Genomic DNA, 14,742 nt, shown 5'->3' on the forward strand with positions numbered 1-14,742 from the left:
TATTATATAGTCTACCGTACTGCTTTCGTAAGCTGTGTTGCCTTCGGGTTGTACAGCCATCGTTCCTCTAACCCGCTAACTTTTGAATTCACAGAGCTACGGTGGGTCTGCTGTCTGTAGGGAATATATATCAGATGGCGAGAGTATGTGCCATCATGTCCGCCTTTGCGTCATTAGGCAGCATCACCACCGGTGTGTTTTTTGTATGGCGGCACCAACACAACACCAACCTATCTTCTTCACACACGGTAAGTCACCATTGACTGTGTTGGAAGTCTTCACTCAAGAAAGTACCGAAACAGTTCGCATACATGAATAATGCTCGCAAGCAAGTCTTGGGGTTGCCTGGCCATTCCATCCTCCTCAGCCTCCCCGCCGCTCTACTAATGTGGTCATTGATTGGCTTCATGGTCGCGTTGTCGGCTTATTCGCTGCAAAGCGTCACAGACGGCAGCATGACGGACGTCGCTACAACGTTCATCATCTTTGGAGTCTTTTTCTTGGTCTTATGCTGCATGTTCATGGCGGTATATACTTTCTCTTTGATGTGGCGATGGCGTGCTGGCTCATCACCAGTGAGCTGCGTCAGGAGGCTGTTTCGATAGAATATTGCGTGTACATGTGTGAGTGATGGTCATGTACGTGTACAGGGACATGGTTGTGGCTACAAGTGTTATTGAATATCAAGTCGATGAATGTGTAGCCAGAATTAGCTAACGATCCCTTCGTTCATCCGAGTCATCAACCATTCCTTCCATGGTCGACCAGGCTCAACCTCGGTGGTCTGGTCCAGCACTTCTTGTCCAAACCCTACCGGTGCGATGTTGGCCATCATTTCCTTCGCGCATGAGAGCGCAACCAGGAATGCGCCGAGCGACCCATGCTTCACGTTCATGTCGTGCGCGTACTTTAGCTGCGAACGCATCTCTTCCGTCTTCTCCGCCGCGAAGTCTTCGTGCCGCATAACGCTGATGCCAGTGACATAGAAGAGGGTCTCGACACGAGTGGAGCCGGGGCGCGGAAGGACGTCGATCACTAGCATGTACCGCTTGCAGCGGGTTGGGTCCGTGGCAAGGTCGAGGGCCCGCGGACCTGCCTCTGAGATAGAGGGTCGGTGCTTCTGCGTGAAATCGCGGAGAATTTTCAGCCGATCGGTTCGACCGCCTTGGGCTTTCTTATTGATCTGGCACCTGGCCTTATGGATTGGCCAGGCTTCCTTCTGACACTTCCTGCTCTGGCGTGCAAATGAGAACGTCAGACGCGAAGTGAGACGCATGCCAGTAGCTCACGCAATAGAAATCGACTTTGCAAGCACCGCATCTATGTAGAACTGCTCCGTCTGCTCGGGAGACAAAGCAGTTTTGACACTGCATGGCTTCCTTGCGTAACTTCTCTTCAGGGTCAGATTCATGATGGCGGGTGTTGGGAGGAGGCGGAGGCGGAGGAATAGATTCTTTTAAGCCAAGTTGTTCCTCCAGTCGGCCGCAAAACTCTTGAGCCCAATCCATATGGAGTTGCTTTGTGACAGAGTGGGCATATGCGCCCACGCAGGGAGGGATATGACTTCAAGATAGTACTTTGAGTTTTGATCCCATGAGTCCTCAAGACACCCTTGACGCGGTCACATGATATCAGTTTAGCAGTATTAGGGACGTCGCGGTTTGCCACTCATCGCTTGACCTCAATTCACTTAGCCTAACCGAAGAGCATGGACAGATCATTAATACTACACTACAAGATGCAACGTAGTGTTACACAGAAAAAGAGTCATCTGATCGTGTCGAAGAGGTTAATGATGTTGACTCTGAAGGTCGTTTGCCCAATGTCATGTCTAGTCTTGTTGCAAGTAGCAGAATTTCTTGCTCGAGGCTATCAATTTTGGTACGTCTGCAAGCAATACAGATTAACGAAAGGAAGGAGCGAGAAGGACTGTCACATACTCCTCATTTGAACGTTTGCCGAGTTCAAACGCCTGGGACACACCCAAGCTCTCCCGAGTTCGTGTTAGCCTCATTTGGTACTGTCGGTGCCTTTCTTGCAGCTCCTTGAGCTGTGGGGTCAGGCGGCCTACCTCCTTGCGTAGCTATTGCAATATACATTGATCAGTATGCATACTCAATGCGCGTTTTAGGTATCCTTACCATTTTCGCTCGGAAGGCCAGTGACCGAGGATCATATGTGCTTGCGCCGACGACTTCTTGCTTCATCCGTCTCAGTTCTTCGAACCACTTGTTTTCGGTCTCGCTGAGCTCCGGGGATGCTTTGTACATCAACGACCGTAGCACCTGATCTGCTCGCGATATAAGCGTCTTTTGAGCTTGTTGCAAGTGTTCCACCTTGGCCTTCCTGACCGCTAGCCAAGGACCCTTCAGTTGTTCGATCCTTTGCGACATCTTGTAGCAGGTGTCGCGTTGTCGGGTGAATTCATTCACCTGCAACTTAAATCGCATGAAACCGGTATTATGAGCTAGATCGACTTGATCTATATGCCCCATGAAGGTCTCGACCGTCTTGCCTAAGCGACGCAACGAGTCCGGCGTGAGCACGAACTCGCTCGGAGGTGTCAGGGATAGGGGAGGTGGTAATCGAGGGACGGGTTGTGATAGGATGGGAGGGGGAACATAAGCTTCACTGCCCAGGAGACCCACATACAAGGAGTCATCGCTTGATCCCTGGAGAGGCTTTGGCGAAGGTGTCTTCTCGGGTGTCGAAGGATTTGCCGGTGACGCCGAGTACGGAGTTTCTGATCGGAGACTGAGAGGAATCACTTGTATTCGCATAGCTGAAGTGAGGATGAACATGCTGTACGTCAGATAGATATCGGTTGGAATAGCGACGGCTACTATCGGACTCGAGCATCTATTAAACACCCGGTCAGACCAGGACAGCTGAAACAGGGAGTGAAGAAATCTTACTTTCTCTCAATCGAGTACGTTGAGAACAACGATTGTACCTCGGTGCCCTTACAATGCTGCAGCGATGACTCTATATCGCTGCCTTCACTAGCATCGTTGTGAATTGCGAGGGCAAGACTCCGCAGGAGGCGGCCTAGCTGTAGAGCGTGGACTCCAAACGCGTGATGAATATAAACAGCATCATTGTGGATAGGGTCGAGCAGAAGAACAGGGTGATTGTCCTCTAGAAGTTCTAGAAGAATAGAATCGCCTCCCGGTGCACTTGCGTTCGATAGCATGGTCACGAGCCCCAAATCAATCGTCTCGTATGCTGCAAGCATCGGGAGGTCGCTATCCGGATGCTGAGATGCGTCAATGAACGTGCATGCAAGGGCAGTATAATGCTAGTCTTACCTGACTCTGCTCCCAGCAAGCCTCAACCTTCTCAACATCAAGATAAACATCCACCCTTCCATCTTGGAAGGATGAGAGGACGACCCCTAGTCGTTCAGTTTCGCCCTCGATGGCTTCTTCGACATCGCTGCCGAACGCCAGATACACTATATCCGTGGCGTCCCCACCTTCACTACCCTCGAGGGCACAAGGGGACGGTTGCAGCAAGAAGGGACCTTGCCGCACGGGAGGATTCTTCACGATTACTGGTGGATGCATCGGGACAGAACGCGACACAGAGGTTGGCTTGACCCCCGGAGGCAACTGCTTGAGAAGTGCAGTGATAAATTTGTGCTGGTATTCATACATGCTCGATAGTCCGCTAGAAGAAGTGCCTTCCCCTTGTGACCTTGATAGGAATTCCTGTTTCGCCGCAACGAAACATTCCAAGGCGTATACATAGGACGAGGGAATAGCACTACGGCCGACCTAACTCAGTTCAGAGAAACGGTATGCAGATTATTGACTTACGCGTTCTTGGGCATATATGGACACATGGCGTATATGTCGCCACTTTTCATAATTGTGTAGATGGTCAAGGGGCCCCAATCTGCCCTTCCCTTCCCGAGAGTGAATGACGCAACCTCCCGTTCAGAATCGTCCTGTGCAGCGAATCCACTCTTCCTCTTTGGCGGTACGAAGGAGAGGACCTGTTGTGGCTCTTCCGCATCAGTGGAGATGTCGTATTCGCTGCAAGTTGTGCACGTTTATTGACATTCTCTAGTCTCAAAATATGAGCGACATACCGCAGCTGCCCATCTGTAGTCATCACTAAAAGAGTGGTACCACCGTTTCCCCATGGATGCCAGTCAATCTTCGCGATTGGCGCAGAATCCTCGCCTGCGTGGTAATATTGTCCAATTGGTATTGACCTGCCGTAGAGCACAATGAGCCCAGTCCTAACATGTAGGTAGCACAAAGTGACAAGCGTACTTGCACTCAATTGTGGCAAGCGATGGCTTTGCGACGCCAGCACGAGGTAACACAACCACAGCTACTTCGTATGCACCTGCCACAGCAAGCAACCTTGGTATAGGGCTTAGAGCAATTTCGTGGATCTCAAATTGGATATTCGAGGTCTCCAGAATCTGACAATAAGCTGAGCTCAGTGTCAGTTTGTAGGAGACGCGAGAATTCGCATACTTTGAATGGCTTGGGGGGACTCCCGCCAAGTTTCGGCTCAGCCAACGGCGCCATCCGTATTTCGCTGCCGACGGCCACAAAAAGCTCATTATCGTTAATCACCATAACCTGGCGTCGTTTGGATGGTGCCGGCCCATCACTCCGGGCATATGTATGCGCGGACCTCGACAGAGAATTGAGCGAGAGTTCTAAAGATCCCTTGCCCTTGCCGTAAGCCTCTGTGGGTTTTGGCAATGTGAAAATGGGGTGGTCGCGGAGTAGCTTATTCCAATCAATATCTTTCTCCATGAGATTACAGAGATCGTCGGTGGCAGTGAGAAAGCGAGAAAGATGGAATATGAGTTCCGAGCCTGAGACGCGTTCTTGTCGCGGTCATTCAACGACGCGCTCATGGCCCAATATGGGCGCCATTCGCACGCTCACGCGTCGCATGCGTCTCGCTCAAGCTTGCGCGTCCTACATGCACCTCTGACTGCCGGGCCTTTGACATACTCCTGCTTTCCCCGTCCACCAGCTCTCTGAGGCCTCCGACATGACTTCTATTGGAACGGGATACGATCTTTCAGCCAGTACCTACTCTCCAGATGGCCGCATCTTCCAGGTATTGTTCTCGGTACGCGTCATGGAATGTAGCTTAGCATGAAGTTGCGTAGGTCGAGTACGCCAACAAGGCCGTTGAGAACTCGGGGTGAGCATCAAGCCCATTCTAAACACGTTGACCTCTTCTCACAGGCTTACGCATTCTCTGTCCGTTACGTCGAACAGAACGGCGATTGGACTGAGAGTCAAGGATGGGATCGTGATAGCCGTCGAGAAATTGATCCATTCCAAGCTTCTCGTGCCGGAGGCCAACCGACGTATACAAACTATAGACAGGCATATCGGCCTAGTAAGTTTCAGGCATTGGTTACCCTTCGCGGCGAAGCTAAATGCATCCTCAACCGCAGGCATCCTCTGGACTCTTGGCAGACGGCAGACATATATCGAATCGTGCAAGAGACGAAGCGGCCAGCTACGGAGATACGTATCGCTCGCCCATCAGTCTCAAGGTAAGCTGCAACCATTTGCTTTACATCTGCGGTCTGGTCGTTAACGCCCTCCCTCAGTCCCTTGTGGATAGGGTAGGGTTATACGTGCAGGCGTACACTCTGTACTCGTCAGTCCGGCCATTCGGCTGTAGTACCATTTTGGGTGCTGTTGACAAGACAGGCCCTATCCTGTATGTCATTGAACCCAGTGGTGTCGCCTACGTAGGTCTTTCTAATTTCACCGCTGGAGTGCTCACCCAACTGCCTCGTTGTATAGGGCTACCACGGCGCCGCGATCGGCAAAGGTCGTCAGCTAGCTAAGACAGAGCTCGAGAAGCTAAAGCTTGCGGAACTTTCGACCCGAGAAGCAGTCATCGAAGCGGCGCGAATGTATGTCGACCTACTATTCGATACATCTTCTTAGTCTCACCCTTTGGCAGAATTTACCTTGTCCACGATGATGCAAAGGAAAAGGATTTCGAGCTCGAGATGTCATGGATCGGCGACGAGACAAACGGCTTGCATCTGCCGGTGCCCAAAGATCTGCTTGAAGAGGCATCACGGAAAGCAAAGGAGGCACTGGAGAACTTCGAGTAGTAGGAACATCGTGTGCTATTTGTATTGTTAATGGACTTGCAGCATTCCCTAAAAAACGCACTCTGATGCTGACTGTCTTCCGGTTGAGCACAAAAAGGATAGGCAAACGTCATGATGTGCGGTCACTAAATGATCTGCTCTAGTTCTCGCGCTAGCTTCAAATTCGTCTGAATGAGTTTCTCCCTCGGAATCTCGGTCTTCTCCTCGCCCTTCTTTGCGAATGCAATGGTTCCTGCAGACACGTTGACTTGCCACCCCCGCTAAGTAGATGGTTAGTAAAATGACCCAATGCGTGTATAAACACCACATACCTGTTGTGCGAAGCTCAGAAGTTCGGACTGACTTGTGAAAAACAGTAATGTGGCAGCGTCCTTTATTGGCAAGCTCTCATACGCTGCCTCTTCACAACGCGCAATCTCGTTCCTTTTGGCGAAAGATGAATATAAGACAGACTCGACGCCAGTATAATCTTATACCTGATAGTTCCCATCAAGCTGTCCACAAAGAACTTGTACTCCTCTGCTGGTGCCTCTTCCCGTGCGTTCCAAACTTTGCTGTAACTGCCCTCCATGAGCCAACGCTCAAGGTTGACTGGGTGCTGAATGTAGGGGTTGGCAGTGAGGGAGTCTGCGGCAAGAGGTAGTGATTCAAGGGTCGTGTGGAAGTCGGCGATGCGGTTCTGGGTCAGGAGGCGGATGAGGTAGAGACCGCGCACGGGGTACTCGCGGGGTGAGGGGGGAAGGACTGAACTGTTGTGAAGGGTACAGTGAGTTCAGCGGAGGGCCGAAGGCGCGTGAAAGGACGCAAACCTATAATCATTGTAGAATGTCTGCAGTTGTGAGAAGTAGCGGTCGAAAGATGGTATATCTCGCGAGCGTATACTCCAGAACGCGCCGACTTCGAGTACGTCACCTAATGGCGTAAGACATACGTTAACTTCGTTTCCTCCGGGGCGAGGGAAGTCTGCATCTCACGAGCCATTACCAGGTCCTCGAGATTCTCGTCCCCAGAAGGCATCAAAAGGCCCGCTTCAATAAGGCCGATCTGCAATCACGGAGTCGACAAATATCCCAGCTACAGGTGTATATTGTTCAAGTACCTTGAGTTGTGCAAGCAAGGTCCCGCACTTTTGCAAGTCGCATGGGCGCGCAGTAAACGCTTGCTGCAGCTGCCTGAATAGAGTGACGAGTTGAGGGGGAGCCATCGCGATGCAGGTATGCTTTCGAGGAGGAGCCAAGGAAACCAAAGATAGAGAGAGGGACTTGTCTTGCGCGATGAAGAAGGGTCGTTGAAGCTGGAGACTGCACGCGCCCGACGCGCGTCGAGACGCGTCACCTCTTCAGCCACTTGCTCGATCACTTTCAGCACTCATCTACTCAGACGCGTCTACCATCGACACCGACCACCCTTACTCACCATGGAGGCCCTCAACGTCGACATCAACCGCCTCAAGTCGGGCGAAGTGAACCTCGGAGTACGTCGAACGCATGAGCTCACATAGCGGTCCACTCACGATGCCTGTAGACATCCATTATGGCGGTCCAATTCAAGGATGGCGTCGTTATCGGTGCAGACAGTCGAACGACGACCGGCAGCTACATTGTACGTTATCCCCTCAGGTTTGCTGTTTTTATGCTCATAAAGCGCAGGCCAACCGTGTCACAGACAAGCTTACCCACATCCATGACCGGATTTACTGCTGCCGTTCTGGTTCTGCCGCAGATACGCAGGCTATCGCAGACATCGTGCATTATCACTTCCAAGTATATTCGTGAGCGCACCAATCATACGCATATTGTTGAGGCTCTATGCTTAAGGATATCCCTCACAGACAAACGCATGGAGAGGCGCCCCCGGTGCACACAGTCGCCAATGTCTTCCAGAAGCTCTGCTACGAGAACAAGGATGCGCTGTCGGCTGGGATCATCGTCGCGGGCTGGGACAAGGAAGTAGGCCCCAGCGTGTACAATATTCCTCTGGGTGGCGGGCTGTTCCGCCAACCATGGGCAATCGGAGGTCGGTGCTCTTTCCTCCCAGCGCAGCATTGAACTCATTCGCGCGCAGGCTCGGGATCCACGTATGTATATGGGTACTGCGATGCAACATACCAGGATGGCTGGGACAGAGATCAGACAATCAATTTTGTCAGAAACAGTACGCCGACATTCCTCGGTAGACAAAGGCATTCCTGCTCACCTGTTTTTCACAGCTCTTGCTCTAGCAATGTCACGAGATGGCTCGTCAGGAGGTGTTATCCGGATGTGTGTGATCACTGAAGATGGGGTCGAGCGGCTGTTCGTTCCGGGGAACGAGCTACCGAAATTCTGGGAGGGCAAAGAGGTCCTTGGTGTTTCCGCGAAACCCAAGGGCGCGACATCCGTAGTGCCCATGGCTGTAGAAGTATAAGTGCATCTGTTATATCGGACATCTCTTGATCTTCTAGTGCGCACTCGTCGCACCGTGAAGTGTGTTTCGTATGTGTCCGGTATACAATGAGCGAACTAGCGGAGTGTACATGTAGTGTTTAAGTCGACTTCAATATCCACTCATTTGAGTCTTCCCATCCGGCACCTTCCCAAATCCGTATTCGCCATAATGCAATAGCCAGCGGCACTGTGTCCGCCCTCAAGAGTGTATTTGAGTCTGAGCATAATACACAGGCATGACTAGCTTTGTCATCCTTTCGGGCTCGTTGTGTTGATTGGATGGGTTGAGGGAGTGAATCCGATGGGTGGCACTGTGTCGGACCGCAAGTCTGTGTCACCGCCGTCTTTCTAGCCTTTTCCACGAAGCGTGACCGACGCTCAATGTCCAGCAAGCGCGAGAGAGATGCATGTAGCGTAGCACGATGTGATCGCGAAGGGAATAGGGAGATGCCATGATATAATGGCACTTTTGATTGAGGTAAGAAAGACGGCAGGATGTCCCCATCCTCATCGAATGCCTCTTCAGTAGTACGTAGTACTGTTGAAATAGGAAGACTGGACCGCATATTTGCTGAAGACTCTTCTGCCATTGGAGGCACTGCAGACATACTTGGCTCCGGTCTTCGTTTAGTGGTGACACTTCGGTTGAGTTGCGGAACTACCAGGACTGCGATGGCGTTCTCGCATGGTAACACGCCAGAAGACTTCATCTGCCCCCATTCAGCACGAGTCAGTCGTCGAAGCAAAGGGGCCTCCTGCGCTCCTTCAGGGTGTGCCCGCAGACGTTCTTCTAGGACTTGCAATTCCTGTAGAACACGCAACCGTAGTATGTGTGCAATGTGTCGTTCAAGCCAAGAATGCATGACCATGTTGCTACTAAGGCGTCTGTAAGAGCCTGCAATATGTGAGGCAAGTTCCATAGACCAATGATCCTACAAGGCGAAGCACACGGACCTCGCTCAGCAAGGGTCTCAATAATTGCTTTCCAGCATAGGACATAATGGCCTTGGCCGACCTTCCTGGGCTTGAATCTTGGATGCTCGACGCCGTCAGGTACCAAGATCTGAGTAGCTTTACCTGCCAATGGTCCGGGCAGCCGTACGGGGGCGAGCCGTACTAGAAATGCTTCACCAGCAATGTGAATGAAGGGAGCGCATGATCGGTCCACCTGACGTACCTCTGGGCAGATAGCGCTTGGTCGCGAAACATCGGCGTAAAGGAGTTGACAGCATACGTACTACCAGACTGCGCATGAGCAGACATGGCGTCAAGAAAGGCTACACGCACAATATGGACTTGCCCAGTAGCGGCGCTCCTCTTCGGACATGCTGCGCAGGTTCGGAACCTGCGCCTCATGGTCGCGCTTTTGCGAACTCCTCGACTTGGACGCTCTCAAGCGGGGCGCGGGGGCCTTATGTCGCTTGTACATTGAGAGCGCAAGGATGGGGTCAAGCGAGTCGAGCACGATGGACTGCGTGCGGCCTTCGGGAGAGATTGGCGGGCATTGTGGAGGATCTTGCGGCAGTAGTAGAGGTCTACGCTGCGGTCTTCGGCGAGGAGAAATCGGTGTTGGCTGAAGACGCACAGTTTGGAGGGCCTTGAGTAGTCGTGGCAGGAGACGAGGCATGAGCGACCATTTGCCGCCGTGCTCGCCGATCGACCCGACGCGCTAGACCAAGTTGCTCCCAACCGTCATCTGCGCCGCGGTGAACAATCCCGCTTTCATGCTCGTCTCTGTCGTGCACATGGCAATATGTCACGCTGTGTGCGCCGCTAACCATTCATATCGCCTGTACCTCAGTTAGACTCCATCGCACAGCATGATATACGGTCCTTACCATGCCTGGACGGCGTCTCTCGAGACTATCTGGGCTGATATCGAAGTCTATCTCAGCACTTCCTTGCCGCCCAGCGTACAAGCAATTTGATCTTTCGAGGCACGACACGATAGCTTGAACTCACCGGACCGCGATGCCCCTGCCCGACCCTATTAAAAGCGCATGGAGGCGTTCTCTTAGACTCCCTGACCTATCAGGCTCTTCGCATCCCAACATGGGGCTTGACATTGCGACCTTCTCTGCTCAGCCCATTACCCTCGCCATCATAGGTTGCGGGAGCCGCGGTACGGTGCGCGCAGTAATGTTGCTTTGACTGACTGTGCCTCCAACGATGAATGATATGCACTAGGCTTACAGTGCGTATGCCCTCGCTGAACCGACGAAATGCAAGGTCGTCGCGGTCGCGGAGCCGCGCCCTAAGACGCGGAAGTTCATGGCTGAGGGACATAGCGTCGACAAGACTCTCGTTTTCAGTTCCTGGGAGGATCTCTTGAAGGCTTCTGAGGAGACCATTAAGACAGTGGGCAAGCGGCTCGCTGATGCTGTGATCATCGCGGTTCAGGATCGCATGCATCTTGAGGTCACTCTGGCCTTCGCCGCGCAAGGTTATCATATTCTTTGCGAGAAACCAATGTCGACCACTGTAGAGGACTGTGTCAAGATGGAGGCTGCAGTGAAGAAGGCCGGTATCATATTTGGAATGGGTCACGGTACGATATTTCTGTCCGCAATCGATTGCCAATCTCATTGCTGTTGACAGTACTCCGCTACTCCCCCTACAACAAAGCCGTCTCGGAGATCGTTTTGTCTGGGAAACTGGGTCAACTGATCAACGTCGTTCATATCGAACCCGTAGGCTACTTCCATTTTGCCCATTCATACGTCCGGGGCAACTGGGCCAGAGAGGAGGAATGTTGCTTTTCGCTCATGACGAAGAGCTGCCAGTGCGCCTTTTCCTTGACTGTATAGTAACAATGCTAACTTGTTACAGCGACATTGATTTGCTTTGCCATTGGCTCTCCCCTGGGACTCCCACTCGCGTTTCCTCCTTTGGATCGCTTCTCCACTTCCGAAAAGAGTCTAAGCCCAAGGAGGCTGGGGAGGCTACTAGTTGCCTTGACTGTTCCTATGAACGCGATTGCCCTTACAGCGCGAAGAAGAGTATGCACAGCACGACACAATACTATTGCACAACATACTGACTTGTCTGGTGGCAGTCTACCTCGATCCTGTGGCCAAGGGCCAACTTGGATGGCCAGCGGCAACAATCGTCGACGGTCTTCCCGACATCGAGAACGTGACGTCAGCCCTCAGGCATGGTCGGTACGGCCAGTGCGTCTACGAGAGCGACAATAATGTCTGCGACAACCAGGTAAGCGTTCAAAACCGGACTTGCCAAGGCCCCAGAAACCTACTTTATCATTCCCAGATTGTCAATCTGGAATTCTCAAATGGAGCGACCGTGTCGTTCACGATGATCGCTCAAACAGAGCGCATCTGCGAACGGCAATCGCGGCTGCATTTCTCGCACGGCGAGATTGTCGGTGACATGAATACATTCACAGTGACTGACTTCCGCACGGGCACCACGACACGCCATACACCGCCGAGCGAGGGCGGAAACCATGGTGGCGGAGACATCGGTCTTATTCGTACGTTCGTCGAGGCCGTGCGCACCGGGAAGCAAGAGCTGCTGGGAACCGACGTTACAGAGGTGCTGAAGAGCCATCTGACGGTCTTCGCAGCGGAGAAAAGTCGTCGTGAGGGTACGGTTGTAAACTGTGCGGATTTCGAGCGCGAAGCAAAGGCCAAGTTTGTTTAAGGCTTCTACCCGACTCCCGTGTCCTCTTCCTTCCTCTGATGGACGCCGACTTGACTGTGTTGTGGTCTTAAACCTGTACAATCATGCCAAGTACTGCAACAACTTAGCCCTTATCATCGCGACACAAAAGTTAACCTTGTTCATCGCTTCAGCAGCCCCGCTGACGCGCCTGCCTCAGATTGTGACATTTGGACTCCGTCACAGTCCGTGACGGGTGATCGAACGCTTCGTAATACTATGGGGTGTATAGAGTTGCTCATGGCCGCGTTCGCAAGCCTCAGGTTCACCAAGCACTCCACATTTTTTCATGATTCTTGTGTCAATAGATGCGTTGAGATCTTCTTCACACCTGTGAATATTTTCAGTGCAATACAATGATTGTTACTTGTACCGGCACGAATCTGCGAGGACGGCTCGTTTTGAGGGTGTAATAGGCATAGAGTTGCTCAAATCGTCACGGCATGTCACCGCGACAAGTTCGCACTCCGACGCGGCAACGCCTGCCAGCAGCGAAACGAGCATGGTCTTGCAAACGCATCTGTGCGACGTGCCGAGCGGAGTCTAAACTACAGTCACATTCAGCCACAGGAGCAAGACGATCTCACCCACCATGCTTGTCTACATCATACCTCAAGTGCTTTGAAGTATCGGGCTTGTCGATAGACATTTATATCAATAGAGAATGAAGACTGAAAGCTTCCGGGGTAAAATTCTCATCGCATTTGGGCGAGATCTAGTTCAATATTTGTGTACACTGTTGTCAAAATGCCTTGTCGAGCATGCTACTCTTTCCACATTCATGATTTTATTATTCTGGTGCCATGGGGGCATCCATAGGGACTATATACACTCTCACTGATTTTTTTGGATTTAAAATAAAAATTTGGAAGGCCATACAAGGCGGTTTGAGCAACTCTATGCCTTGAGCAACTCTATACACCCCATAGTAGGGGGCAATTTGAATTTTAATCGGACGGATCGATGATTTTGACGTGCGGATCAAGTTCGTTCCGCTGGTCACCTCTACTAATTCTCAGACCCACTCAGCCTCAAATGTTCGAACGACAACATCACCCTCCTATACACTTTCTTCTCCCTCTTTTTTTACATATGGCCTCTCAGACCCACAATGATGATGCATTTCCAAGCACATCCTCGCTTCTGAGTGCCTTGCCGGAGCCAATTCCTCCGAGCCCAAACCGCCGCCACGAAGCTTCGGACCCGAAGGAGACTGTCCGCAGGAAGTCCATGCAGTGCCAATACTGCTTTAAATCAAGGTCTACTCCCGGGGTGACGTTAAAGATATGTGCTGGGTGTCATATTGACCATTATTGCGTAAGTTGGACGACGAGCTACTCTGCCCCTGAGTATTGACATTGCTCCTTGTCGTACAGAGTGAGGAATGCCAGCGCAAGGCTTGGCGTAATCACAAGAAGAAATGTAAAGACACACAAGATATGATGAGCTCGAGCGTTCAGGCTCGATGGCAGATCCTTTGCGACTTTACGAGGAAGCACCGTCCCATCTTGACCACGTTCGGGTGCCATGCACTCGAACTCTTCGAGAAACCCCAGCGTTCAAAGAATGAAGTTCTGGTGCTTTTCCTACACAGGCGCCCAGACTCCACTCGTGCAGAGACCGCTTTCTTCCTCGAGAGCGCTGAAGTGACGCCTGTCGACATGTTTCCTCCCGCAAAGGCTGCAACGCTTCGCGCAGAGCTCGCCAAGCCGTTCGCAGAGGGTTTTGATCCGAGCATTGTGGCAGGCTCAATACTCGTCCTGCTGTATTGCCTGGACACCCGGATGGCGAACGTTGTACGCCTAGGGGTATATCACGACGACCCTAGTTGTCGTTGTCTCCCACCGCGGGACAACGCGTGGGAGTCGGCTTTGAAAGACCATCTTAACCAAGGAATCGTCATGTAGTAACGTTAATATGTTCTCTTCCCTATGGGATGACTTTTAGCTGTGGTTGGTTTAGCTCATGCATAATGGTGCCTTGCTATACATATTTTACGGCGCTCATGTCTTAATTAGTACCTGTTGATTATATGTCGAGATTCTCCTCGCTTATCGCACAAACGGTCGATCGCAGCACTTGACAATTGGGCCTGGTGACCACATGCGCGCACAAGTATTCAGTATGCAGATCTACAGACCTCAGACCTCAAGTTTTCAAGGTGCCCTTGCGTTTCCGAATGGCCACATTCGGCTTACCATGAAAACATCACATGCCCACACGTGACAATTACTACCACTTTTTTCGTCTGCCCCCTCAAGATAGGAGGTAGCATTGGCGCTAATGTATGTCACGTGTAGTCACATGACTGTTAGGAATTATGTCTCACGCGCTGATTTGACGCCATTCGGACCGGGCGAGCGGAGCCGCCTATATCAACCAAGTTTGTTCTAACTCGCGAACTACAACGTAATTGCGTTACAGACGCATTTCTGTTTCGTGACTCGTGTCAAACCTGACTAGCTCAAATGCAAATTGGATTGCGCGCGATGTTGTCATTCTCCAAAAAATGAGCACTACACG

General features: G+C 51.7%; 7 protein-coding genes across 7 annotated transcripts; 3 read left to right on the top strand and 4 right to left on the bottom strand.

Moving 5' to 3' along the window:
• Positions 1–11: 11 nt before the first annotated feature.
• On the bottom strand, positions 12–2,393 carry POSPLADRAFT_1048593 (hypothetical protein; the record flags this gene model as incomplete). Its single annotated transcript, XM_024479556.1, has 6 exons — positions 12–114; positions 465–593; positions 747–1,234; positions 1,290–1,492; positions 1,984–2,083; positions 2,142–2,393. The coding sequence occupies 6 exons, from the start codon at positions 2,391–2,393 to the stop codon at positions 12–14; spliced, it is 1,275 nt and encodes a 424-aa protein (XP_024336047.1).
• A 2,591-nt stretch (positions 2,394–4,984) lies between these two features.
• Positions 4,985–6,115, top strand: POSPLADRAFT_1067104 (hypothetical protein; the record flags this gene model as incomplete). Its single annotated transcript, XM_024482142.1, has 7 exons — positions 4,985–5,091; positions 5,144–5,178; positions 5,256–5,379; positions 5,438–5,539; positions 5,597–5,740; positions 5,796–5,908; positions 5,959–6,115. Exons 1-7 carry the CDS (start codon positions 5,023–5,025, stop codon positions 6,113–6,115), a joined length of 744 nt encoding a protein of 247 aa, XP_024336048.1. The 5' UTR covers positions 4,985–5,022.
• Positions 6,116–6,240: 125 nt separating this feature from the next.
• Positions 6,241–7,319, bottom strand: POSPLADRAFT_1151114 (hypothetical protein; the record flags this gene model as incomplete). Its single annotated transcript, XM_024486497.1, has 6 exons — positions 6,241–6,375; positions 6,427–6,538; positions 6,592–6,864; positions 6,919–7,027; positions 7,090–7,159; positions 7,215–7,319. The coding sequence occupies 6 exons, from the start codon at positions 7,317–7,319 to the stop codon at positions 6,241–6,243; spliced, it is 804 nt and encodes a 267-aa protein (XP_024336049.1).
• A 329-nt stretch (positions 7,320–7,648) lies between these two features.
• POSPLADRAFT_1150704 (hypothetical protein) lies at positions 7,649–8,521 on the top strand (the record flags this gene model as incomplete). The annotated part of the gene is made up of 5 exons (XM_024486448.1): positions 7,649–7,717; positions 7,765–7,886; positions 7,947–8,131; positions 8,180–8,269; positions 8,325–8,521. 5 exons carry the CDS (start codon positions 7,649–7,651, stop codon positions 8,519–8,521), a joined length of 663 nt encoding a protein of 220 aa, XP_024336050.1.
• Positions 8,522–9,306: 785 nt separating this feature from the next.
• On the bottom strand, positions 9,307–10,322 carry POSPLADRAFT_1150366 (hypothetical protein; the record flags this gene model as incomplete). Its single annotated transcript, XM_024486410.1, has 5 exons — positions 9,307–9,347; positions 9,496–9,657; positions 9,719–9,778; positions 9,829–10,056; positions 10,127–10,322. The coding sequence occupies 5 exons, from the start codon at positions 10,320–10,322 to the stop codon at positions 9,307–9,309; spliced, it is 687 nt and encodes a 228-aa protein (XP_024336051.1).
• Positions 10,323–10,593: 271 nt separating this feature from the next.
• POSPLADRAFT_1150644 (hypothetical protein) lies at positions 10,594–12,201 on the top strand (the record flags this gene model as incomplete). Its single annotated transcript, XM_024486442.1, has 6 exons — positions 10,594–10,668; positions 10,729–11,089; positions 11,140–11,323; positions 11,371–11,540; positions 11,597–11,751; positions 11,809–12,201. 6 exons carry the CDS (start codon positions 10,594–10,596, stop codon positions 12,199–12,201), a joined length of 1,338 nt encoding a protein of 445 aa, XP_024336052.1.
• A 1,118-nt stretch (positions 12,202–13,319) lies between these two features.
• On the bottom strand, positions 13,320–13,957 carry POSPLADRAFT_1150525 (hypothetical protein; the record flags this gene model as incomplete). The annotated part of the gene is made up of 3 exons (XM_024486426.1): positions 13,320–13,510; positions 13,577–13,617; positions 13,719–13,957. 3 exons carry the CDS (start codon positions 13,955–13,957, stop codon positions 13,320–13,322), a joined length of 471 nt encoding a protein of 156 aa, XP_024336053.1.
• Between the last annotated feature and the right edge of the window lie 785 nt (positions 13,958–14,742).

This window comes from Postia placenta (assembly GCF_002117355.1).
Source record: "Postia placenta MAD-698-R-SB12 unplaced genomic scaffold POSPLAscaffold_12, whole genome shotgun sequence".
Taxonomy (NCBI): Eukaryota; Fungi; Basidiomycota; class Agaricomycetes; order Polyporales; family Adustoporiaceae; genus Rhodonia; species Rhodonia placenta.